Here is a 26,439-nt window from a genome sequence, read left to right on the forward strand (position 1 = left end):
TGCTTCATCTTTCATTTTAAATTCCTAAATTTGATCAATAAATTATATTATTTAGAATAATAAGACACTATAGGGCATTTAATAATATTGGTGAAGGGGATGCCCTTAAAGGTGCAGATATTACAATTTGCCTTTTTAAATATCAAAGCTGATTGAACACTGATGACAATATTGCTTCAGAATAAAAAATAAATACATTTAAAAAATCCGGACAAGCAACTTTTTTACTCGGACAAGTGATTGACAGATTTACTTACTTGTCCGGAGGACAAGCATGTGAAAAGGCTTAAGGGGATAGCTCAACTTTGAAATTAATTTTTGATATGTTTTAGCTTAACTCAAGGGCATCCAAGATGTAGGTGTCTTTGTTTCCACAGTAGTTTCAATTTTGATATTTTTAGATTTGACTATCCCTTTAATGTCGAGCCCTGAATAATTTCCTACCCATCCCTTGCTGCGACTGAAAAAAAAAAAAAAAAAAAAAAAAAAAAATTCCCTACCGACCCATGACCTCAACTGACAACCAACCGGAACCAAACTTTTTTTTTTTTTAGGCCTAGTTAAAAAACAAGTCTAGGCTACTAGTGAGTCTCCGTGATGAGTCTGCCTGAAAATGTGTTTCGAGATTTCCCAAAATGTCCGGGTTTGGGCTTTTGCGTTCTACAGTCGCCATTCATCATGTTTACTGTGGCGAGCGGGACGAGTGAGGGCCGCGGGAGAACGGCGCGAGGCCGGTGGCGTGATTCGTATCTCTCGCGGAGGAGCGGGAATTTTCTTAGCAATGTTAAAACACACATCAACCGATCACTTGTTTAGCGTTCATGTAAACACTACATTCAGATTCACCAATCGAAATGAATTCAGTTAGATCGAAACAAAAGCTGTGCATGTAAACAATGAATGGCGACTGCAGAAAGCAAAAACTGAATCCCGGACATGTCAACTACTCAACTTTCTCCACAGAACAAGAGCCTGCTAGCTTAGCTTCCAAAAAAAAAATGGCTGACGCTATGTGTTCATTCTGTGAGTGAGATCGCCCTCTATGGGTGGGTTGAGGACATGCGGGACAGACCCGACTACTGACTGTAGTCTTTAGACTCTGGACTAAAAAAGCCTCTGATGACGCAAAATGACGATTGACAAAAAATGACAAAAAAATACATAAATCTCTCGTCTCAGGGGGATATGAGGGTGGAAAGCACGGTAATACGAAAACACTACAGGTTTCTACTGATACAAAGCTTAATGTTAAATCCTGAAGTATCCCTTTAAAGCAGACGTCGATGAAGTGAATCCTCATGCAGATCATGAGCTCCATAAATCATCTTGGCTGCTTAATTTGCCATGTTATCCTTTCAAAGGGCACTGCAGCACACACACACATGGCAAGAGAGGCGATAAGGACAGCGGGATTCAAAATTAAGTGTGAGAGAAAAGTAAGAAAACCGAGATAGTGGGGTGAGAAAGAGGAAAACGTGTTAGAGAGAGAGAGAGAGAGAGAGAGACTGGATAATGCTGTGCCGCCTCACTCAACATACCCTCTTTCCTCACCATGGTAACAATCCTTATACGATCCTCACAGGAACTCGAGTTCCTGTTGTGAAAGATTATTTGACTACTGAAATGAACAAGATATTAGATGAGAAAGAAGAATCGTAGGGAAGTGACCTCAAGTCAGATAGGATTTAAGAATTTCTGATTCGTTACTATAAACGTTATTATGCAAGTTATGCATGCATTGATATCAATGTAATTCCTCTGAATTTACTTTTTTAGCATGTGATTGAGTTGAAGGAATAGCCTAAGTTTGCATAGGCAGAAATGGTTATTGCTCTGGTGGTCTCTTGCTAATAAGCATGGAGAGGTTGATGTGTAGGTGTTATATGAGGTAATAGCTCTGTTCCAAAACCTGAATTGAGCCGCCCCTAGCTTCAAATTGGCATCAAATCTTGTTTCTCCCAAATATGAAGGCAATATGCATCCTTCATGGAGAAACCGACCTCAGAACACAATGTAACCAGACCATTAAAAAGATATGCTCTGTAAACAACAAATTTCTTACATATTTTTCTTACACAATGTTAGGGATGCACGATATATCGGCCAGCATATCGGTATCGGCCGATATATGTTCACTTTTAATGTTATCGTTATCGGCCTGCTAAGAAAATTTTGCCGATATATTAAAACCGATAAATAATGTATTATTCCCTTCAGCTGAGACACTTGTTGAGAACTGTTTATGTTTTTGAATTTCTTGAAATATGATTGAAATCTCTTCAAAAAATGAACATGTGTAACGCAAATGTGTCATATCGGCTATACAACACTATAATGAGAACATCATTATAATTGTGCGCTTGGGACGTGGATTTAATTGTGAGACTTTTGTTTTTGTAAACAGGCTCTCAAAATTAGATAAAAATTTGGATTTAAGTTTATCGGCCGATATATCGGTTATCGGCTTTCAAATATAAAGAATTATCGGTTATCGGTATCGGCCAAATTTTTTTTATATCGGTGCATCCCTACACAATGTCAATAGAGTGCCAAAATGATGACGTCACTTTGTAGGACAACTCGGAAGTTAGCGGCGCATGGGTTCCCTCGATCGAAAAGCGATTTATTTTTAGAATAGACTTTTGGAAAATCGCAAAAAATAATATCTGTGTTCAACAAAGAGTTGTGACCCTTACACGTTTTGTCTAGCAAGATCATTTTTACAAGTTAATCCAAAATGTATACATTTTGAAGCCTATATAAAGTTTTTAAAAAAACACAAGCAGGTTATAACTGTGTGGTTTATGTCATAGATCAAAACGTGAAAATATTTAGAGGCTTTGTTTTGTTCACCACAGACGTTATTTCAGGCAATTTAGCAAAAACCCATTCAAAACACCCATAGACTTTAGGGCGAGGGAACCGGGAGTGCTAAAATGCTAACTCACTTCCGCCTTTTGCCCCACAAAGTGACGTTGCAACTTCGATACTCTATATCAACGTAAGCTTACGGAAACGCTTTCAGTTTTTATTTGTCCATTTGTTTTTATAAATCCATGTTGGGAAGTTTGAGTGAAAATTATAATCAAGAGTGCAATTATAAACAAATCAAGGGTGTAAAAGCGGACTAGCAATTAGATGAGTTTAACTGTTTGCCTGATGATGTTTCATTTTCCAGACAACCTCTGTAGTCCCATTTAGCCACTTGTTAGCATTAGCATAGCAACCATGTTTTTTAAGCTTCACAAAAAGTATAACTAAATGTGTTTAATGTTGTAGGGTAAAACATGAAAAGGTACTGAGCTTGTGATAACTACAAACAAAACATATTTCAGACATTTAATACTAATACTCATTACTTTAGACTCTGCTGCACTCTGAGTATCTTCTTGTTAGCTTAGCAACAATGCTAACACAACAATGCCTTTAGGAGGCTGCTGCCTGTAGACAGCAAGTCAGGTTTAAGAGGTTTAAAGCTTTGCTTAGTTGTTTTCTAGGCTTGTAAATGCATGTTTTTACTAATTGAGAGGTGAGGCAGCGTTATTTTCTGTGGAAATGTACAACATTTCAAGCTTGAGCAAGTAATTTCTTGAAAGAGAGGATAATGTTTACAGGAAAGAGAATATCCTGCATACTAGAAGTCAAATTATTATGGTATGTCAAATGGACAGGATGTCTAGCCCATGTGATTTGAGTGAGCTCAGTGTTGTGGCTGTAGGTCATATGCCTGGCATTAGTGAGGGTTTAGATTGCCCAGTGTCTTTGCCAGAGACCATGAATAAATCAACATTTCTGAAAGAAGCCTTAGGGATGAGACTGTTAGTGCTAAGTAGTCATTTATCAGATGCGGAAGTTATTAAAGTCACCTTATTATTTTTTTTAATGGGATATTGCATTGTTTATTATAAGATATACATCAATGCATATTATTTATTTTTTGTTCCTTAGCCTTGTATAGAGAGCCTAAGTCCCGCCCCTCCATTTCCGGCTCATGGGACCTTTTTTCGGAAAAAATATGCATGTTAGTCAATGGCGAGATAAAATCTTTTTATCCCGTCTGAAGTGTGGCCTGAATTACACATATGATGTTTGTCAATTTAAAAGATAATTCTGAAAGTCAAAAGTGTCGCAGTTTGACATAAAACAGAAGAGTAACATTTAGTTTTATGTGAAAATCGCTCATTGAACTACATCTCCCGGGAAGCAAAACAACGAGCGAGATCCGCTGCTCGTCTGGTACAAAACACTCAGGCATGACGGCGTAACGTTACGATTATAACGTAAGACTGTAGAAACAATGTCAGACATTAGCCTCAGTAAAGTTAGCTTCATTCATTGAGAGAAAATGTGCGACTGTGGGGTTTGTAGTCTTTGTAATTACGTATTTTCACAGTCTTATATCTCAACGGTTTTACATCAAACTGCGACTTTCTTTACTTTAAAATGTATCTTTTAAATTGACAAGCATCATATGTGTAATTCAGGGCACGATTCAAACGAGATCAAAATATTTGTTGTCTCTCGCCATTGACTACCATACAATATTTTTCCGAAATAAGGTCCCATGGTGGTCGACAGGAAGGGCTCTCTATTCTATAATCAAAATAATAATGAGGGCGGGAGAACCTTTCACTCTGAGATCGACCAATAGCAAACCACAAGTCAATCAATTCCTCACGGACAAAATCAAGCCCTGGCCTACATTTGTTCTAGTAAGAAGCCATGTACTCGGATATACGTCACAATAGGGGAAAAAAAAAAGATTATTATCATTATTCACAGCTTTTGTTTCATAATGGCTCTAAACTGTAATCTACACACTGATTTTACAAGATCAAAGTCACAATCTTACCACACAGGACTCATTTTACAACAAGTTACAACAAAATAGTTCCCCCAGGGCGTACAATACAGCATAAAAGTCTGCTTCGAGTTAATGTTTAGTGCCTTTAGGAATAGAAAGCCCTTTAAGTGACTGAATCGCCCCACACCCTTCAGCTGGAAAGGGCATCAGGAGCAAGGCAGTGTCCATTCTGTGGCGTGAGCTCTAAATAAACAGGGTGTGCACCTTCGCCCACATCCAGACGTGTGTGTCTTGCCTCTGGATCTTCCTAAACGAATGAGGCTTTTCTTTTACATTCTTTCTTTTCTCATATTCTCACTTTTTGTGTTTTGAAGAGTCAAAAACTGACTTGTCTTGTCCATGTGTCTTATCGGTCAGCTATTGCGAGTTGTTTTTTTGGCATGGAGTTGCATAGCTGTTCTGATGATCTCACCGAGAGGAATTTTTGAGCATGATTTCCTGTTCTGGATGTACACGGCTCACAAACGGCCACATTGAGTCGTGATGCACTCCGGCCTCATCAATTAGAGCGTGAAGTGTTTCATAAATTCATTAGATTGCCGTCGGCTGTTGATCAAGATTTAATTCTGAGCTGGGTGAACGGGTTTGTGTGTGGACATTTGTGTTGTAGGTCAGACTACTCTGTTTTCTGGAATGTAGGATTGTGTTCCAGGTAGGCAGTCCCTGTTGAAATGCGGTCAGGCCAGTTTGTTATTCGTCAGGTATCTCGTGTTGCACCTGATATAATCCACCTACTAATCTCAAACATTTGGACACACCACCTGTTGATAACTAAATGCATTCCTGTTAGTCAATGTCAAGGTCATATGGTCTTATAAAATGTTGGCTATACCTGAATACAATACAGTCTGCCAAATGAATAAATGTATTTGTATGAATAATTCTTTCCCTGATTAAAGGGTTAGTTCACCCAAAAATGAAAATTCTGTCAGTATTTACTCACCCTCATGTTGTTCCAACCCCGTAAGACCTTCGTTCATCTTCGGAACACAAATTAAGATATTTAGGATATTAAAATCGCTCCTGCATACAGTCCATAGGCTTCTTGAGGGACTGGCTCTTGCTGTCCTCGAAAAGTAATTGAAGACATCGTTAAAATAGTCCAAGTGACTACAGGGGCTCAATCTTAAGTTTATCAAACGACGAGAACACTTTTGTGCGCAAAAAAACAACAAAAATAACGACTTTATTTCAACTATTCACTTCCTTCTCCATAAGCCTATAGTCCGTTAACGTAGTGTGATTGCGTAGAGCTACGTCACACGTAGGCTCACTATTGGCCGACGCTGGTCATGTGTGTGTGATGCGTGTGACGTACAATAACAGAAGCTTACGCTATTAAACTAGTAACCTGACTCGCGCACAGGGAGAAATAAACGAATAGTTGAAATAAAGTCGTTATTTTTGTTGTTTTTTGCGCACAAAAGTGTTCTCGTCGTTTGATAAAGTTAAGATTGAGCCAGTGTAGTCACTTGGACTATTTTAACGATGTCTTTTATGACTTTTCGGGGACGGCAAGAGCCAGTCCCTCAAGAAGCCTATGGACTGTATGCAGGAGCGATCTTAATATCTTAAATATCTTAATTTGTGTTCCGAAGATGAACGAAGGTCTTACGGGGTTGGAACAACACGAGGGTGAGTAAATACTGACAGAATTTTCATTTTTGGGTGAACTAACCCTTTAACTTATTCATTTTTCTCTCTCTGTTGTTTTCTGAAACTTGTAGAAGGACCCGGACTATCTGAAACTGTGGTTGGAAATCTTCATCGGCTCCTATGAGAGATGCGTGGATGTGGATTTCGAGAAACCCCCAACCAGGTAGACTGCAGTCCAGCTACGTTCGTCCATCAGTCTGAGGCACTTAAAGGAGTAGTTCACTTTAAAAAAAACTTTTGCTGATAATTTACTCACCCCCTTGTCATCCAAGATGTCCATGTCTTTCTTTCTTCAGTCGAAAAGAAATGACGTTTTTTTTTTATGAAAACATTCCAGGATTTTCTCCATATAATGGACTTCAATGGGAACCAAACAGTTCAAGGTCCAAATGAGAGTTTCATTGCAGCTTCAAAGGGCTTTAAACGATGGCAGACGATGAATAAGGGTCTTATCTAGCGAAACGATTGCTCATTTAAAAAATAAATAAAAAAGTTTAAGTTTTATAAGCACAAATGTCGACTTGCTTTGTTCTGTGATGCACGTTCGTGACTCTCCTGTTCAAACTCGTTCATCAAAATGAACAAATCTTTCTTCGAGTCCTTGATAAGACCCTTATTCATCATCTGAAATCGTTTAAAGCCATTTGAAGCTGCACTGAAACTCTCATTTGGACCTTGAACCATTTGGTTCCCATTGAAGTCCATTATATAGATAAAATCCTGGAATGTTTTCATCAAAAACCTTAATTTCTTTTCGACTGAATAAAGAAAGACATGGACATCTTTGATGACATGGGGGTGAGTAAATTATCAGCAAAAGTTTTTTTAAAAGTGAACTACTCCTTTAAAGCTCACGAAGACAGACCAGGAATGGGGTTATGTGTTAGTTCACAGGTCCTAGTCACCAATTGACCTATGGCTAAGCCACGCCCCCTCCACTCACTCGGACAAACAGTCAACATTCGGGTACAGGCACTATGGCAGCTATCACAGTAAGCGACATTTCACAGGAGGCAATTGGTGATTTTTTGGAGACAGAAAGATTATATATCTTCCCAAAGTCACCTAAACGGCCTTAACTATGCATTAGAGGGTTATATTAATACGTTTATTGTTGAGAAGGCCGACGAAAGGCTTCAGCTCCAGGCAAATAATGTTACAGGTCAACCGTTGCTATCACCGTTTGGTGCTACAGTATTTACATGAATCATTCAGCACAACATTGTTAACATTTGTTATCTCGGTTATTTACAGATACGTTAATGAAGCTAAGTGACATGATCTACAACGCAGCTAGAAGCTAACGTTAACGTTTCCTGATGTTAGGTTAACGTTACGTCAGAGATGGTAAAGATAACGTTCAAATGCGTCGTTGACATAACTTAGATCAGAAGTAGACATCCTTGTTTAATTTATCCGCGTTTAGTTGGTGGTTACCGCATAACTTAATCCAGAGCCGACGCTTATCTCGGTTGAGAGATGTGGCTTGGGAAAGGGTAAAAAATACACACCATCGCCCAGCCTCCCGGTAACCTAGTGTCGGAGTTGCATGCACACCGTTTCACCATTTAAAACTTAAAATGACAAGAAAAAACGAATGAAAACTGACTAACTGCAATGCATTTCAATGGATGTGGAAGCAGAGCGTATTGGGTTAGCTGCGCACTGTGATTGGCTCATCGCATTTGAGGGCGTGGTCAATCGTCAGCTTTTTCTAGACTAAAATAAGGGCTGGAGTTTTGCGTATCCAGATTAGTCTGGTCCACCTTATTCAGGCATCTCAGTTTTAAAAATGTGTAGTTTTGCATCCTGAATCACTTGGATTTTCCCACTTCACATAGAATTTTCCCACCTCCCCTCTGGACGTAGATTTAGAATGCCCCGAACTAAAACTAAACGACACATCACTTCATTTGTGCCGAGGAGCATTCAACTACTTAACGAATCATCCATGGGCACATAGATTGATTTTGAATGTGCATTATTGAATATATATCTATTTATTGATTCTTTTAAGCTGCGGAATATTTTAGAGGTTTTTTTTTTTTTTTTTTTTTTTTTTTTTGAAGGGTATTACTGAATATATATATATATATATATTTTTTACTGATTTCTTAAGTTGTCAAATTGATATATTCCATGTCACTTTTGTCTTTATTCTTCTTTATTTATGTTTATTCTATGTTTTTTGTGGTTATGTTTATTATGGTTCCCATGAGTGTAAAACAAATTCCCCTTTGGGGCAATAAAGGTTTCAGTCAGTCATTTTCCTGAAATTGTGCAGAAGCAAAGACTGATTAGGGCAGATGGTCCTCTGGTACATATATGAATGAGAGAAATCATAACGCCTAATATAGCGTCTGTAGCCATGCGTGTCTGTGGATAATGACCCGTAGTTTACAGACGCCTGGCCATCATGGTCATGCTCTGATGCAAGTGAGAGGCAATACAGAGAATTCAGCTAGCCCAGTCTTTGTGTGTGTGTGTGTGAATGCATGGAAAAAATAAGAGCGAGGAATTAGATAAAGGGTGGGGGGATAAGAGATTTAAAGAAGGAGAGAGAGAAAGAGTGAGAGTGTTGAAGGATTTATGTGGCGGTAGTGCAGAGTGTGGCATGAGAAAATCACTCTGGCTCTCCCAGCTGTGGTCATGTGATCATGAGGTGCTTAGACTGTCAGATGACATTACGTAATGCAGCGCGAGAGGAGAGCCAGGAACCGACAGACAGAGAGAGAGAGAGAGACATTGGATTGTAATGGGTTTATTTGTCTCAGCGCTCTCTCTCCTTCACAGCTGTGCTGCTCTCGCACAGATCTGCTTCATTACTGTACAGTTGTCTCTCGCTCTCTCTCTCTCTAAGAACACACTCTTATAGTGCAGTACTTGCTTTTACAGTCACGATTGCAGCATTACAGAAGTAGCCCGCTCAAAAATGACTGTTCTGTCATCAATCGCTCATTCTAAACCAATATGCTAGTCTTTATTTTCCATGCAGCGACACTGTAAAAAATAGTTTATCAAAGGTGTAAATTAAACAGAGACCATGTTTTACAAGAAAATACTATTTCAGTCTTTCTTCTTCAAAAGTATCAAGTTTAATTCAATGTGTTACTTGCTGTTTATTAGCATTTAAGCTCACACAATCTTATGCAGGTTTTCCGCGAGGCATTAAAAATCAATGGAGATTAATGTGATTTAATAGAGTTTTAATCGATTGACAGCACAAATATATAATATCTGTGGTTAGTTATGGATCATGTATGGCATTGAAAATAAAAAAGGCATTAAAAAGGCATTACATTTAATATGAAGATACCTGCAGAAATCCTGTTATGAACGTGACTGTGGACTTTCGTTTCGAGAGTGTGTTAGAAATCAGGAATGGTGAGAGAACATTGTGCTTGGTACATTTTTCCTCTTCAAACCAAACTTGAGTCTTCATCCGACAAAGTTAAAGTTCCCCTGACATGGGGTTATTTTATTATTTTATAATGTTTCCTGGGTTGCCCTTTTAATGTTAGTATGATCAAAAATAGTCATAATTTAGAAATAAAAGGCATTTTTCCTAGCCTCTGATTTGAACGCTCTGTTTGAAGGGGCGTGTCTGCAGTGGATTCAGTGGAACCGCCCACTGCTGTGATTGGCTGACATGCTTGCATATGAAATAGCTACATTTTACATGTGAAACTCTCTCGAATACTTTTACTACAGCTATTATATGTTTTTACTTATTACAGCTATCGAGATTAAGTTTTTAAAGTGTTTAGATCTATTCCCATCACATATAATGTTGCTGTGATGAGGATTGAGCAAGCAGATGACAGTCTGTCGGTCACGAGAATGAAGATTGTATGATTTACATCGCAGTTTCTGCACTCTCTCTAATGCTTTCACCAATGCAAACACGATGATGTAAGAGCTTCGATGTGCATTGATTTCATAAAGAGTTGTCCAGATAAACTTGTAAGATTGTTCTTTGATCGCTTTATGTATAATTTGTTCAGAATTTAAATACGATTATTTTCATCCTACTAAAAGAAACGATGTGAAGTTGATATTATAGTCACTGGCTTGACTTACTGATGCATAAACAGTATTGAACGATTTTGAGAGAAAGATTAACTTACCTGTCTGAAGTCGAACAATTAGGCTACACATCAGAAACTGTTGCTTGGTAGCTCGATCGAGTTATTTTCAGACGTTCATCGAGTTGAGGAAACAGTCGTCCGTGATATGTTTGGACCAAAACTTTGGGAAGTTGTGTCGGCGCATTTCCAGAGAAAATAAAATTAACCCATTGTTTCTTCAGAGGCTCGGATGAAGGAACTAAAAAATACTTTTGTGCTCAATTTGTACATCCGAACACTGATCAACTGCCATGCTTCGCTCGTTTGCAAGACATGATATCTCTCGACGAAAAACTCAAATCGCGTTCGTACTTCCTAGCTCATTTTCTCATGGGCGAGCCACATTCTCCGGGCGGGCAAAGCAGAGAAAGGGGAGGTAACCTTTCCTCGTTATGACGTGATAACGAGTAGATTCAATCAGTGTTGTAGTCCAGACCACCTCACTCGAGTCCGAGTCGACATCGAGACCAGAGAGAGTTGAGTCCGAGTCAAGACCGAGTCCATAGAGAGTCAAGTCCGAGTCGAGTCCGAGACCAGAGATGGTCGAGTCCGAGTCGAGACCGAGACCAGTGAGGGTTGATTACCTAATTTACTTTTATTTACTTAGAGAAATCCTTTTTTTTTTTTACCAGTGAGGGTTGATTACCTAATTTACTTTTATTTACTTAGAGAAATCCTTTTTTTTTTTTTTTTACTGAATTTACTTAGAGTTTAACAAATATGATCAGTTTAGGGTAAAAAGGCCACATAGTAGGTGGTGTTAAAAGTAATTTTATTACAATTTGTCATGCGCAGTTGCGCACTAGAAAATCACCAATCACTGGGCGTGTCAATTAATTTAAAGAAACATTTTATTAACATACATTAATAATCATGAAAAATATTTTGAATTAAACTCGAGTGGACTCGGGAATAAGTCCGAGTCCTAAAAAAAAAATGTTCGAGTACGAGTCAATTCCGAGTCCAAATGCACACGAGTCCATGACAAGACCAAGACCATTAAAATATGGTCTCGAGTACTACAACACTGGATTCAATATTAGCGCTTTGAAAAGTCTAGACATGAGGGGACCAAATACAGGCTAAGGGGACTCATATTAATGTTAAAAAACCTCAGAAAGTGAAAATTTCATGTCAGGGGACCTTTAAATCCCATCTGGCTATCGAGCTCTTCCTATAATGTTCACGCATTAGTTCAGTAGATGGTCTTTTGTGGCTGTTTGAACACATTCGACCACATGAAAGCAATCCGGTCAAATGTGTTTTTGACTCCCTTTGGAAGTGGTGGAAAGTAAACCCGCTCAAAACGTTTTAGACCCCGTTTACACCAGTATTTAGTGTCGTCCACTTGATCCAAAATGCATCTTAATACCAGGTGTTAAATGGGGCCATGCTAAAACCATATAGACCGTTTGATTAATGGTTGTGCATTTCTACTGGTCCTGCAGGTTGGAGGAGACGCCCCCCGTCATGACGCTGCTCCCTGATAACATCCTGCAGGTGTTGCGTCTGCAGCTGCTCCAGTGCGTGCAGAAAGCGTCCGAGGGACTGGAGCCCGAACAGCAGACGTTAGCCCTCCTGCTCCTCAAGTTCCTCATCGTCATCTGCAGGTCAGACTCTGAGACTCGCACCAGTGGCCTGATGGGAAAACAACTAATACAGAAACAGATCGGTATTTTGGTCAGAAAGGGTAACTAACTAAAGATAAAGCTATTTTAACAGCGAAGATTCTGTGCTTTGAATCTCAGTGAAACAGAAACTGGACACTCGTGGTCCTGCTGAATGTTTCATGAGTTCTCCGAGCACCTGCTGCTCGAGGTTCATGTGTGGTTTCCACTTTCAGCGACATCTCCAGCCTTTTTTAAGGTCTGACAGTGCGATTGCTCGAATGGCAGCTGCTGCTCATTTGTACACACACACACACACACACAAAAAAAGAAAACTATTATTCAGCAAGTGACAGCAAAGTCATTTATAGTGTTATAAAATATTTATTTTTCAAATTAATGCTGTTCTTTTGAACTTTCTCTTCTTCATCAAAGAATCCTGAAAAAAATGGATCACAGTTTCCACAAAAATATGAAGCAAAACAACCGTTTTCAACATTGATAATAATCTTACTAAATGTCTATTTCAAAGAAATGCCGTTCTTTTGAACTTACAATTTAGCAAAGAAATAGAATGTATCAATTTCCACTAAAATATGAAGATGTCCAGCTGATTTTAACATTGATAATAATCAAATCCCCATATTAGAGTGATTTCTGGATGACTGGAGTAATGATGATGAAAATTCAGCTTCGATCACAGGAATAAATTACATTTTACGTTATATTCAAATAGAAAACGGGTATTTAAAATTGTAATAATATTTCACAATTTTTCTGTTTTTACTGTATTTTTGATCAAATAAATGCAGCCGTGGTGAGCAGAAGAGACTTTCAAAAACATTAGGCAATCTCACCGACCCCAAAATTATGAAAGATAGTGTTGCTCCTGGGGTAAATCTATCTTCTCCAGTAAACATTTAACATGAACGTCCACTCTGTAACACACACACACACACACACCTGTCAGTGTGTGATGTATGATCATAGGGGTGGCAGGGGAATCTCTCTGACAGCTAGAACTAATGATCCTGTCATACGGGCAGTCTATCTAATATGGCTACACACACACACACACACACAGTTTCTCCTCACTGACAGCTGTGTGAACTGTTTGACAGGAACCTGTCAAATGTGGAAGAGATCGGCTCCTGTTCCTACATAAACCACATCATCACCATGACGACGCTTTACATACAACAGGTCTGACACTCCCTCTAAACCCAAGCTTTCTGCTTACACATTCTTCCATTTCTTTTTTCTTACTGGGACCATTATTTGATGGTGGTCACTGGTCAAATTGTTTTGTGTGTCTACCTCTTCCTCTCCCACATCCTCCTTTTTCTTCCTTTTTCCTTTCCATTTCCTTTTCCCTTCATTTTTTTGTCATTTCCTCTCCTGTTTTTTCATCCTTTCCCCCCCTTTCCTCCTCCTCATTTCTTTCCTTATTTCTTTTTTTGTGCCATTTTTTGTTTTCTCTTCATCCCTTTCCTCTACTCTTTTTTGCCCTTTTCCTGTCCTCTTCTTTTCATTTCCTCTTCCATTTCCTCTTCTGTTTTTCATCCTTTTTCTCCCCTTTCCTCCTCCTCATTTCTTTCCTTATTTCTTTTTTTTTTGCCATTTTTTGTTTCCTCTTTGATTTTCTTTTTTCTCTCTTTTTCTTCTTCCCTTTCCTCTTCCTCGTTTATTTTCCTCACTTCTTCTTTGTTCTTTCTGTTTCCTCTTCCATTTCCTCTCCTGTTTTTTCATCCTTTTTGAAATTTTTTTGTTTCCTCTTCCTCTTTTGCCATTTTTGTTTCCTCTTCCTCCCTTCCCTCTACTCTTTTTTGCCCTTTTCCTGTCCTCTTCTTTTCATTTCCTCTTCCATTTCCTCTCCTGTTTTTCATAGTCACCCCCCCTTTCCTCCTCCCCATTTCTTCCCTTATTTCCCTTTTTTGTGCCTTTTTTTGTTTCCTCTTCCTCCCTTTCCTCTACTCTTATTTTTTCCCTTTTCCTGTCCTCTTCTTTTCATTTTCTCTTACATTTCTCTCCTCTTCTGTTTCCTGTTCATCTTTCTCTTCCTTTCCTTTTTATTTCCCTCATTTTCTCTTCTTCTCTATCGGCCTTTTCTTCTTCCTTTTTTTATCCCCTTTACCATTTCTTTCTTTTTTCTTCTTTCTCACTTCTTCTTTATTTGTTGTTTCTGTTTCCTCTTGACTTTCCTCAACTCTTTTTTTGCCCTTTCTTCTTTTCATTTTCTTGTACTTTTCTCTCCTCTTCCTTTTCCTGTTTTTAGCTTTTTACTCTAATTTCCTCTTCATCTTTCTTTTCTTCTCTTCTTCCTCAGTAATAAAGTAAATCAACAATTCTGTCTCTGTATTTAGCTGAAGAGTAAGACGAAAGAGAAGGAGCTGGCTGATCAGACACAAGCCGAGGAGTTTGTCCGTCACGCTTTGGCTTTCTGTGAGAGTCTGTACGATCCTTATCACAACTGGAGGCATCGCATTCACGGGTGAGATGTGCGACCAACGCCTCAATGGTTGATCCCTTTGTGCAATCATGCACTAATCCAGGAGTTTCCTCACACTGAATGGGGCTTATTAGTCTGCTAATCTGTAGAATAAACCAGTTTTGTTTGGAGTGTGGAATGTGTAAAATAGCTGTGTTGAGTCAACGTTAAAAGAAAATCCTTCACTAAATACGTAAATCATTTACTTTCTCAATATACATTCCTGGTCCTTTAGTGGCTGATTTGTCATCGCATGTTATTTTAAAGAAAAAAAAGTTTGTATTTCTAATCTTTTATCAAAAAAGATAAAAAATATAAACTTTTCAACTTAATTTCACCAAATACATTACAGTAAAATGCTTTGTAAATGTTGTTGCTTCAGTTATTCAACACTAAAATAATGGCAGGACGGTGACGAATCTGTATGTGAAGGTGTGTTACAAGTCATGGTGTGTATGTTGTTAACCAAAAACACTCAATCAGAGGCAGTTCCCTGTATCTGAGTAACCTGACCCACGCAGATACAAACCGCCGAATGAGGCAAACGCATATAAAGTGAAAAACGCAGCTGTGTTTGACCAATAAACACATGTAGTCTAGTCTGGTTCTGCAAGTTCTGTGAAGAGCTTTTCTCTCTGTGTGTGTGTGTGTGTTTTAAAGGTTTTTTGAGGGCAGGAGAAATTAACCTGCGCTTTTGACACACTTGCCACTTAAAGTAACAAAATATTGCATCTGTATTGAATACATTTATGTTATCTAACATTTTATATCTTCCATAATGTTTTATTATTAATTATATATATATATATATATATATATATATACTATATGTTATTATATAATTATATATATTATATAGTATATATATTATTTATATATATATATATATATATATATATATATATATATATATATATATACTATATATTATATAAACTAGTATATTATGATTTATTTATGTGATAATCCAACTTAATCTATAAACCACTTTTTGCATTTATGAACACTTTTGAAATGTTTTATTTGTTTACCCGCATGTCATGCGACCATTATCTGACCATAATCGGTTCATCAGAGAACTGTGAACATGCAAATGTGTTGTAAAATTATTGAAATATTTTCGATCAAAGGGGTTTGGCTGACCAAAATGTTGGGGAATCTTTGCTCTGTGCCATAATTCATAATCGTGTGAAAGGATATTGACAGTAATGGGTTTTGTGTTTGTTTGCTCGCTTTTGCAGACAGCAGCTCAGTCCTGTGGAAAGAAGCAGACAGAAGTTTAAAGCTGCACCGCTCACTGTAGAGTTTGTGCCCTTCTTCTACCGTAAGCCATCTCTTTGGATGAACCCTGTGGGGTTTGTGGTTTGTTTATTAATGACTGATCAAATCTGCTGTTTTATCATTTGGCCTTCAGCGATGGCACATAACCAGCGCTCTCTAAACAAAGCAGACTCAGTGTCTTATAACCAGCTCACGCTGCTTATCTCTGTCAATGGGTGAAGCCAGAGACATGAAGTGTCGCTCTGTTGCTAAACTGTACCTGTGTGTTAATGCAGTCAATACTTCACTTTCAGTCCATTATAGCTCTGAGGAATGTGTGAAATGTGTTGATACCGAAGAGAATAGTAGTGTAACAGGATGCATACATGAAAATAATTCAGCATGTTGTGGTTGCCAGTTGTCATTTGCATAAAAAGCAGACACCTGTTCATTCATTCATGCGTGTGTGTGTGTGTGTGTGTGTGTGTGTGTGTTTCAGAATGTTTTCAGGAGAGTGAGCACCTGAAGGACAGTCTTAAATGTTGCCTTTTGCACCTGTTTGGATCCATCGTCGCGGGTGGACAGGTGAGCAGCAAAAGAGTACAGTTGAAGTTTTAGCCAAATAATAATGGTGGCAAAATTAAATGTCCACCAATCACAATTTGATATGCAAATAAATATACAAAAGAAGACCAATTCCAAATTGCAATTGACCGTTCGCAAAGACCCGCCCCCCTCAGTGAGCTACGCTGCTCACACACACACACGCCATGTTCTCACGCAGTGAAAAATGCATTGCGGGCTGACAGACAGAACAGACCAGGTTACTTTTCGGTTACTTATGATATTAAACATTTTAAGCAAAGTCTCACCTTTCAAATTTGGTCATTTTTTAAAGAAATTGAAACAATAAATCCCGTTTTGTGGCTCTTTAATGTGTCGCGATAGATCGCTGTAGAGCATCAGTTAAAGAGATACTACACTTTTTTTTTGGAAATAGGCCTGTTGAGTTAAACTGTTGAGTTTTACCGTTTTTGAATCCATTCAGCCGATTTTTTTTTTTTTTTTTTTTTTATATTTAGAAGAATATTAATAACCAGACAGTTTCTGGTCTCATTGACTTCCATAGTAGGAAAAAATATATACTATGGAAGTCAATGAGACCAGAAACTGTCTTGCTACTGATATTCTTCTAAATATCAGAAAATCGTCTGTTGTAAAATGAGCCTATTTCCAAAAAAAGTGGAGTATCTCCAATCATCTCTTCCTTCTAGTTCATTGACCGCATCAAATAAACATGAAGGAATGTTAAAACCCTCCCATGTTAATCTACTAACTCTCCTGACTGCATTGTCGGACAAAATGGCGGATGGTATGGTTGGTCAGATCACCTGTCAATCAATCTCCCTGCGAAGGGTCAATTCTGTATTTGACTAATTGCAAGAAATATGATCAGAATTTAATACAGTCTTTTACAATTATAATTGCAATCAAACGTGATTATGGATCAACAATTGATACTTCCTCTTATCGGTTCCTTTGTGTGCATTTTTAATAGGACTTTAAACCATTCAAGACTCGCACGCTGTTTTCTGTGCTACACACATATCCAAAGGTCATGGACAGGAAAAGTTAATGTGATTTTAAACTATTCAAGCACCAGAAAACATCCATGCTCATGCACTTGAACGGACAAATACACACACAAATATGTCAAAATGTCCTATATTGGATTTGTGCGGCTCTTAAAGTGACAGCAGGATAATATTCCTGCTGCCGTCTCTATAATAACGTTAATCTGACTGAATAACTTCTGTAACTATATGTTTAATGTATATTTTATTTATAAAGTGCAGTGTTATTTTACATTTGATTACAGTTTCTGAATACCTGAAAATCTGTTCGTATCTTTGTTCAGTTTTATTTATTTGTGCGATTGCGAATTTGTTTACTTGTCTTTAATAATGCTTCAAATGTATATTAGTTAGACTTGTTGTTTTTGCTATGGTATTTTAAAACCACAGGCAGAAGTTCCTTGTATAATTATTTTTTAGCCTATTAATGATATTCAGCTGCAATTAAATGTTTAGCAATAAGATCTAGAATAAATGTAAATATCTACGTTTTATGTTTTTCAATCGGAATCATTTGAATCAAGCGAATGAAAAAAGACATACTTCCTAATTCGGTTTTCTGTGTTTTTTTTTTACGTCTCAACAGCGTAACGCTCTCCTGGCCATCTCGCCGGCCACGATGGAGGTGCTGCTGGGAGTGCTGGGTACAGGCGAGTGTCTGAGCGGAGGTGGAGATGGGGAGGACTGGGACAGCGAGGCTCCTGACAGGAAGGCTCTGCTGACTCTGGGCTGTTTAAGGGAGGTGGTGCACCGGCTCCTGGCCAGCAGCTCCGATCAGAGACAGGTGGAGATCAGCTCTGTGCTCGAGAGCTACTTTAAACTGCTCAACTCAGACCCCGCCGCCACAGCCCAGGTCAAAGGTCATCCGCCGCCGCCCCGCTCTCGGCACTGGGAGACCCGCTTTGTTGGGTTACAGGTGAACATGCTCGGTGAGTAGATCGGTCTCTCGTGTTGTGTTCTTTAAAGGAGAACTCCGGCGCAACATGAACGTTTGGTCTAATAACACATTGGTATCTAGTCGACCATTCTCTGAGATTTATTTTCATGATAATTGAATGTAAAGAGATTAATCTCTAAACACTATTTAGCGTATAGTGCTAGTATATGGGGGCATATAATAAGTAAAAAGAAATCGCTAGTTAATACCACTAACAAGGCTCAAAATAGCCCCACACTAACACAGTAACATAATGAGGGTCCACACATGCAAAACGAAGCATTGAGAACTTTAAGTGTACAGACGGTTTATAAGAAGATACTTTATAAAGACAGTCCACTTCATGTATACAGGCAGCGCCATCTTTGAAAAACAGTCACAAGTCGAACCAAGAACGCCGTTCATACAGTTCAGCTCACTTGGCACGTCGTTTGTGGTTTGTCTTGTTGAGATTGTTTTCCAAAGATGGCGCTGCCTGTATACATGAAGTGAACTGTCTTTATAAAGTATCTTCTTATTAAACGGTCTGTACATTTACAAAGTTCTCAATGCTTCGTTTTGCATGTATGGACCCTCATTATGTTACTGTGTTAGTGTGGGGCTATTTTGAGCCTTGTTAGTGGTATTAACTAGCGATTTCTTTTTACTTATTATATGCCCCCATATACTAGCATTATACGCTAAACAGTTTTTAGAGATAAAACTCTTCACATTCGATTATCATGAAAACAAATCTCAGAGAACGGTTGACTAGATACCAACGTGTTGTTAGACTAAAGGTTCATTTTGCGCCGGAGTTCTCCTTTAAAGAGGACCTTTTATGCTCTTTACATTTCCAACTTTCTTTAGTATCTTTAGTAAGTCCCTCCAGCGGGAATTATTCTCTATATCAGTGTGTCACTCTTTCTGAACTCCTTGAAACGCCTCGATCGAAGTCTGGGAACGAGCACGTATCAATATTCCTTATTTAATAATTGATGCCCAAGGCATATGCTAAAAAAAAAAAAAAAAGAGGCAGGGCTTGGTTGAGTTAGTCAGTAGTGTGTTGAAACTCGCGGCCATTTCAAAAACAGTTCTAAGTGGTCGACCAATCACAACACACTGGTCCAGCCGACCAATCAGAGCACATTGTACAACTAAACAGAGAGTTATTGACAGACTGGGAAGAGAGGTGCTGGAACAATGTCAGTTATGTGAATAACCTAATTATTTTTTAAAAAGACTTCCTATTTTAATTGTCTGCACTTGACCGCAGTGCTGTTCTCAATCCTGTTCTCCATTTCAGAAACCATTCAGGATATGTTTGAGTGCTCCGACCGACCAGTCCTGCAGGCCATCTTTCTCAACAGTAACTGTTTCGAGCATCTGACCCGACTCCTGCAGAACAGTAAGGTGAGTTCGTCTTACAGCACTGCACTACATTACACCGCGCAAATACTGTAGGGCTCAACAATGACTTAGTGAGGTCCCTTTGTTTTGGAAGCATTCATTGTAAAGTCTTGAAATCTTCTAAGCCACTCTTAGATGAATCAATTTGTGAAAATCTGAAAAAAAGGCCCTTTGGGGAAAAAGACTTTGTACTTGGTGTCTTTTATGAGGGAGTGAATGAATTACTATTCCCATGATAAGCCAGTGTAAATACTTTATTATCTATATATTTTCTTATCAGAAAACACCACTGCTGTCTCTTATGCTTTAAAGGGGTCATGAACTGGCTTTTTAATTTTTTTTATATTGTTGTCTGAGGTCAACTAATGACATTCGCTTGGTTTTTGCATTCAAAACATCGAAATGAATAAGTAATAGGCTATTTTCTACCCTAGTTTTGAGCCTAGCTCAAAAACGCACGTTTTTTATGGCCGTCTCGGACTGAAGACTTGGAAGTAAACGCCCACTGCTGTGAGTGGAGAACAGTTTTGCATATTATAATGAGTTTCAACTCACCCGTCGGTGCACGTGGGGGTACAATTTTAAAAAAACGTCCAATGTTAACCGGAATGATTCGTCCATACATGTTCGACCCAGAGTCCGTGTGTTGCACAATTCCTGTCAGATCCAATATAGACGGCACAGCACCGTTCTTTACTCTTAATCGCTCTGCAAATCCAGTCTTGTGTACAAAACAATCCAAGATTTCCGCCACCATATGACGTCATACTATGCAAATTATATGGGAAAATGTAATCCCTACATAAACTTTGGTTCATCCTCAATATTTCTCTAATTTACAGAAAGTCTCTATCTGTTATCACTTTTAAGATATAGGCTTTTGAAATTAAGAATGCTTTAGGAAAAAACCTCTGGCGCCTAAAGGGTTAAAGATGGTGAGTTTGAATGGGGATTTCTGTTGAGCTCTATTGACACTAAAAGACTTTTACAGTATGTCAATAATGAATATCTGACCTTCGTTACAGTGTTTGACGGGAACATCCGTCTGTTTGAGTGTGTTAGATCCTGTCAGAATCGATTGTCATTTTACTGATTGTTCAGTTGCAGGATTTTCTTTGTGTGTTTATGCACATGAGAGAATTTGTCTCGCCAATCAGTTTCTTGTGTAAATGTTTACAATCCTGTGTTTTTTATTTGCTTTAAAGAACCGTATGCTTTGTGCAAAATGGTTTCAACAGTCTCTTTATTATGTTGTATGTTGTCTTACTGTGCTTAAATTACAGCATGTACATGTATCTAAACTTCTATCCTTCTATCCATGCATGTTTCTGTCCTTAAGCGACGGAACACTTAGGCACATGACCTTTGACCTCTTACCTTTTAACCTTAACCCTTTGCCCTTTCCTCTCATCTGACTGGCTGTGCTTACCCTGCAGCTGGTTAACGCTAGGTGCACAGCGGCAGACAAGGACCAGAAAGATTTAACCAACAGGTTACTGACAGGAGAGAGTGAGATTCAGGTACCGCCCATGTGCTTCCTGTCACTCCCGCTCACCTACGCCCCCCCCCCGCCGCCCGCATGACCACTCCAGGACAAGACCACACCCCTCCCTCTCTCTCGCTCGCTCCCCTGAGGAGGGTTACTATGAGTCAGAAAACTCACATATAAACTTATAACGTTTATAAAGGGGTGGGTGATATACTGGTTGAAACAAGCAGATTATTCATATAAAATAATTGAAATAAATACTGATAAATATATGAATTCTTTTCTTCAAACTATATATAAAAAGCAGACTGTGGCTTATATATTGTAAATAACATACTTGTAGAATAGATAAATATACTGTATAAATAAATAAAAATATTGAAATACTCCTTTGTAAAATATAAACAATAGTACATATATATTATAAACAGTACAGTTTAATAATGAGGAATAACATTTTTCATTTCTAATGTAAATTTAAATAATAATGAATATATAATAAAGTATATTATATAACTACTATATAAATAGCTGAATTTAAAACTAGCTTTTAGAAGTTGTACTAATATATATATATATATTAGGGCTGTCAAATGATTAATCGCATCTAAAATAAAAGTTTGTGTTTAGATAATATATGTGGGTGCACTGTGTATAATTATTTTATATATATATAAATACACACACATGCTTTTATATATTTAAGAAATATTTTCATGTATATACTGTGTATAGATTTATATATAATTTATATTATATATAAATATAAATATTTTATATATAAATAATATTTTTTTTCTTAAATATACATGCATGTGTGTATTTATATATTTATATATATATATATATATACATACAAAATAATTATACACAGTGCACCCACATATATTATGTAAACATAAACTTTTATTTTGGATGCGATTAATCATTTGACAGCCCTAATATATATATATATACACACAATATAAACATTTTATGGAATATACAGTATATTCTGTGTCAGTTAATATATGTTAATTTGCCTAATATGCTAATCTGTCACTAGTTTTAAGTTTAAATGAACTTTCTCAGTTGTTTTTGGATACATTTTCTATCAAATGTTTATATTGTGAAATATCAACCAAAATGTTTAAGAATTTCGTAATAAATTTTATATTAAAAAGTACGTTTTTGCTTATATTACCCACCCACAATTGCATGGATTTTTCGCACTGTGGCCTCACAACACACAGAGTGTCACATCTAAATCTATTGCCACCACTTATCAAGTGGTTAGCCCTGTTTCAATGTTTCATAATTTCTGCATTTAAAGTGCTGTGAATGTGGAAGCTTGTAATGGAGTGGTCTTTAGTTTATTTACTCAACAATCATCTCATTCTGTTTATTTTGCTTTGCTTGTTTCCCTCTCGTTCCGTTCCCCCTTCGACCTTTCCTCTGGTGGGATGGTTATGGTAACAGGGTTGAATGCTGTGACCTCAGCAGTCTTGTGTTGCTGGTGGAGATTATCGGCCTATAGCTGTGTGTGCTCATCGCTGCATAGAGGGACCTCCGCTCCGTGATTTCATGTCTTATTCTGTTTATTGTCACTCTCCAGCCGGTCTTTGTCCTTATCTATTATGAACTAGCCAATTGCAACGAACATCATATAATTTCTACAATCGGCCAATCAGGAGTCTCATGATAAGGCGTGGCTGGACAGAGTTCTTTTGTGTTGTGGAGGGGTTTTGATGTCTATGTGTATAGATATAATAAGTGTGTGTGTTTGGTGATGGGGAGTTTTTAGTTTCTGAGTAGTAATGATGATCTGATGTCATCTTTATCAGAGGCTCAGAACTCAGATAATCAACATTAGACTTTATGCCTGATTCTATTCCTGCCCATTCATGCAAGCATGGCTCTGGTGATGAACAAAGCTCCTCATCGTGGCTTTTCATTTATTATTTGCATGGCAAAGTGAACCGACAGGGCAGGAATAGAACAGGACACACGGCACACTGTAAGTCTACAGCCATTGGCTGTATCTCTCGATTGACTGTGTTTTCCTCCAATCAGGTGTTCCAAGGGAGGCTGGACTCTCTCGCCGTGGCAACGATTAAAACTCTCTCGACAGTGATGCACAAGTCACCTGCTGCAAAGGTTTGTAATTATAAAAGTCCAACATATAACAAATGTACATATTTCTTTATACACCACCTTTCAAAAGTATGTTTTTTATCACAAGTCTCTTGTGATCTCCAATAATATTGTGAAATATTATTACAATTTACAAACTGTTTTCTATGTGAACATATGTAGAGTATATGTATGTATATCACACAATCCTTCAGAAATCATTCTAATTTTTCCTCAAGAAACATTTCTGATTATCATTAATTTTAAATAGATTTTTTTGTAACATTACTAAAAAATCTGTTATTTAAAACATGTCAGATTATAGCGCTTCCTTTTCTGTCACTTTTGATCTGTTTAATGCATCTGTCACAGTCCTCCGTCTGCACCAGTCTGTCTTGTCTTCAGCACTACACTTCCCAGGATCCTCTCGTCACCCTATCCCGTGTTCACTCCCTCATCAGCCACCTGTTCCTCGTCATCGTCATCTGTTTCACCTGTCTTCACCTCATTATGTTTGATTCTTCTGTGTATTTAGTTCCTTCTGTTTTAGTCAGTCCTGGTCGGTCGATGTTGATGTTACCCTTCCGTGTGGTTTATGTTACCCTGTGTTCCGCCTGCCTGTATCTTGTTATTGATAATTAAAACCTCTTGTATTGGAGCTTATCTGGACTCAGCCTGTTCCTTCTGCCTGGACCCACACCACCGTGACAGATCGACCGACCTCCAAAAATGGATTTACCAGCTGTACAGCTTCTCCTCCTGAAGCAGGAGGATCAATCCCTCGAGGCCCACACACAGAGGTATTTGGATTTGGTACCTCATGTTCACTATGATGATACCAGCCTCTGTGTGTTCTTCCGGGCAGGCTTGAATGCTGAAACCCAGGCACGCCTGTCCGGAGAGGGGCCTCGAGGGGACTTTGTGGCCTATGTGGAGTGGGTGCTGGTGTCATGTGGATCTCCCTTTACCATGTATGACGTCACCAGCCCCACTCCATCGCTCGAATGCTCTTCACCGCTGGTTCCGTCCAGCTCTCCAGAGATTGAATGCTCTTCGCCGCTGGTTCCGTCCAGCTCTCCAGAGATTGAATGCTCTTCACCGCTGGTTCCGTCCAGCTCTCCAGAGACTGTATGCTCTTCACAGCTGGTTCCGTCCAGCCCTCCAGAGACTGTATGCTCTTCATTGCTGGTTCCGTCCAGCCCTCCAGAGACTGTATGCTCTTCACTGCTGGTTCCGTCCAGCTCTCCAGAGACTGTATGCTCTTCACAGCTGGTTCCGTCCAGCCCTCCAGAGACTGTATGCTCTTCATTGCTGGTTCCGTCCAGCCCACCAGAGACTGTATGCTCTTCACTGCTGGTTCCGTTCAGCTCTCCAGAGACCGTCCAGCCAGCGCCAGAGACCGTCCAGCCAGAGCCCGAGACCGTCCAGCCAGAGCCAGAGCCCGAGACCGTCCAGCCAGAGCCAGAGCCCGAGACCGTCCCGCCAGAGCCCGAGACCGTCCAGCCAGAGCCAGAGCCCGAGACCAGGATCCCACCCAGCCTCCCTCTCCCGCCTCCTCTCATCTGTCCTCCCTCTGCTCTCCTGCCCTTCAGCTCCCCTGACCCAGCTTGGTCCTTGGATCCCCGGTCTTCGCCTCACACCTCCTCCTCAGAGACACTTCCTCGGCCCTCTGTCCCATCAGCTCCCCCGTGGCTCCTACCTCCCTCAGCTCCTCCATGGCCCCTCAGTCCACCAGCCTGACCAGGCTCCCTCGACCCTCCGGACTCCCTTCGTTCCCTCGTCATCCTCCCTTCACCTTTGGACTTCCTTCCCTTTGCTCCGCACCGTCAGGTCACCCCCCCGGTTCTGTCGGACTCCTCACTCCCTCCAGTCACCCGTCAGCCCTCACTCCCTCTGGCCTCACCGTGTCCCTCTGTGCCCCTGTCGTCACTTCTGTCACCTGAGCCTACGGTGTCCCCATGGTCCCTCGGTCCCTCGTCAGCATCCGATGTCGTCTGTCCCTCTGCTTCACCCTGGTCTCCTCTACCATCTGCTCCGCCCCTGTCTGTCGGCCCCCTGGTGTTGTCAGCCCCGCTTCCATCGGCTCCACCAGGGGTCCTCCCTCCATCTGCTCCGCCTTGGTCTCGCCCTCAGCCTGCTCCGCCCTGGTCTCGCCCTCCATCTGCTCCGCCCTGGTCTCACCCTCCATCTGCTCCGCCTTGGTCTCGCCCTCAGCCTGCTCCGCCCTGGCCACGCCCTCAGCCTGCTCCGCCCTGGCCACGCCCTCAGCCTGCTCCGCCCTGGCCACGTCCTCAGCCTGCTCCGCCCTGGCCACACCCCTCTCAGTCCCCAGTTCGTCCCCCCTCCTTCCTCTGTTCTGCGGCGTGAGGTCACGCCTCCCGGGAGGGGGGAGTTCTGTCACAGTCCTCCGTCTGCACCAGTCTGTCTTGTCTTCAGCACTACACTTCCCAGGATCCTCTCGTCACCCTATCCCGTGTTCACTCCCTCATCAGCCACCTGTTCCTCGTCATCGTCATCTGTTTCACCTGTCTTCACCTCATTATGTTTGATTCTTCTGTGTATTTAGTTCCTTCTGTTTTAGTCAGTCCTGGTCGGTCGATGTTGATGTTACCCTTCCGTGTGGTTTATGTTACCCTGTGTTCCGCCTGCCTGTATCTTGTTATTGATAATTAAAACCTCTTGTATTGGAGCTTATCTGGACTCAGCCTGTTCCTTCTGCCTGGACCCACACCACCGTGACAGCATCCTTGCAGAGTACAATTATTAATTTCTTTAAAAAAAAAATAAAAAATACTGACCCCAAACTTTTTTGATTGGTAGTGTACAGTAGTTATGCATATAATTAGCAGTTGAATAAATTGGACCTATTAGGACAG

At 39.7% G+C, this 26,439-nt stretch overlaps 1 protein-coding gene across 5 annotated transcripts in view; it reads left to right on the forward strand.

Moving 5' to 3' along the window:
- Positions 1-26,439, forward strand: part of nbeal1 (neurobeachin-like 1) — a 73,820-nt gene that overhangs the window by 9,267 nt on the left and 38,114 nt on the right. For 4 of the 5 annotated variants that reach the window (XM_039648788.2, XM_039648789.2, XM_089133751.1 and 1 more), the window contains exons 3-12: positions 6,592-6,683; positions 12,096-12,257; positions 13,376-13,457; positions 14,618-14,745; positions 15,984-16,066; positions 16,502-16,587; positions 18,223-18,565; positions 19,859-19,965; positions 21,399-21,482; positions 23,504-23,587. In XM_039648788.2, coding sequence (XP_039504722.2) covers positions 6,592-6,683; positions 12,096-12,257; positions 13,376-13,457; positions 14,618-14,745; positions 15,984-16,066; positions 16,502-16,587; positions 18,223-18,565; positions 19,859-19,965; positions 21,399-21,482; positions 23,504-23,587 — 1,251 coding nt within the window. The remainder of the gene's footprint in view (positions 1-6,591; positions 6,684-12,095; positions 12,258-13,375; positions 13,458-14,617; positions 14,746-15,983; positions 16,067-16,501; positions 16,588-18,222; positions 18,566-19,858; positions 19,966-21,398; positions 21,483-23,503; positions 23,588-26,439) is intronic. The other variant, XM_039648790.2, reaches the window with a different exon arrangement.

The sequence above is a fragment of the Pimephales promelas genome, chromosome 8, assembly GCF_988280905.1.
Source record: "Pimephales promelas chromosome 8, fPimPro1.hap1.1, whole genome shotgun sequence".
In the NCBI taxonomy this organism is placed as follows: Eukaryota; Metazoa; Chordata; class Actinopteri; order Cypriniformes; family Leuciscidae; genus Pimephales; species Pimephales promelas.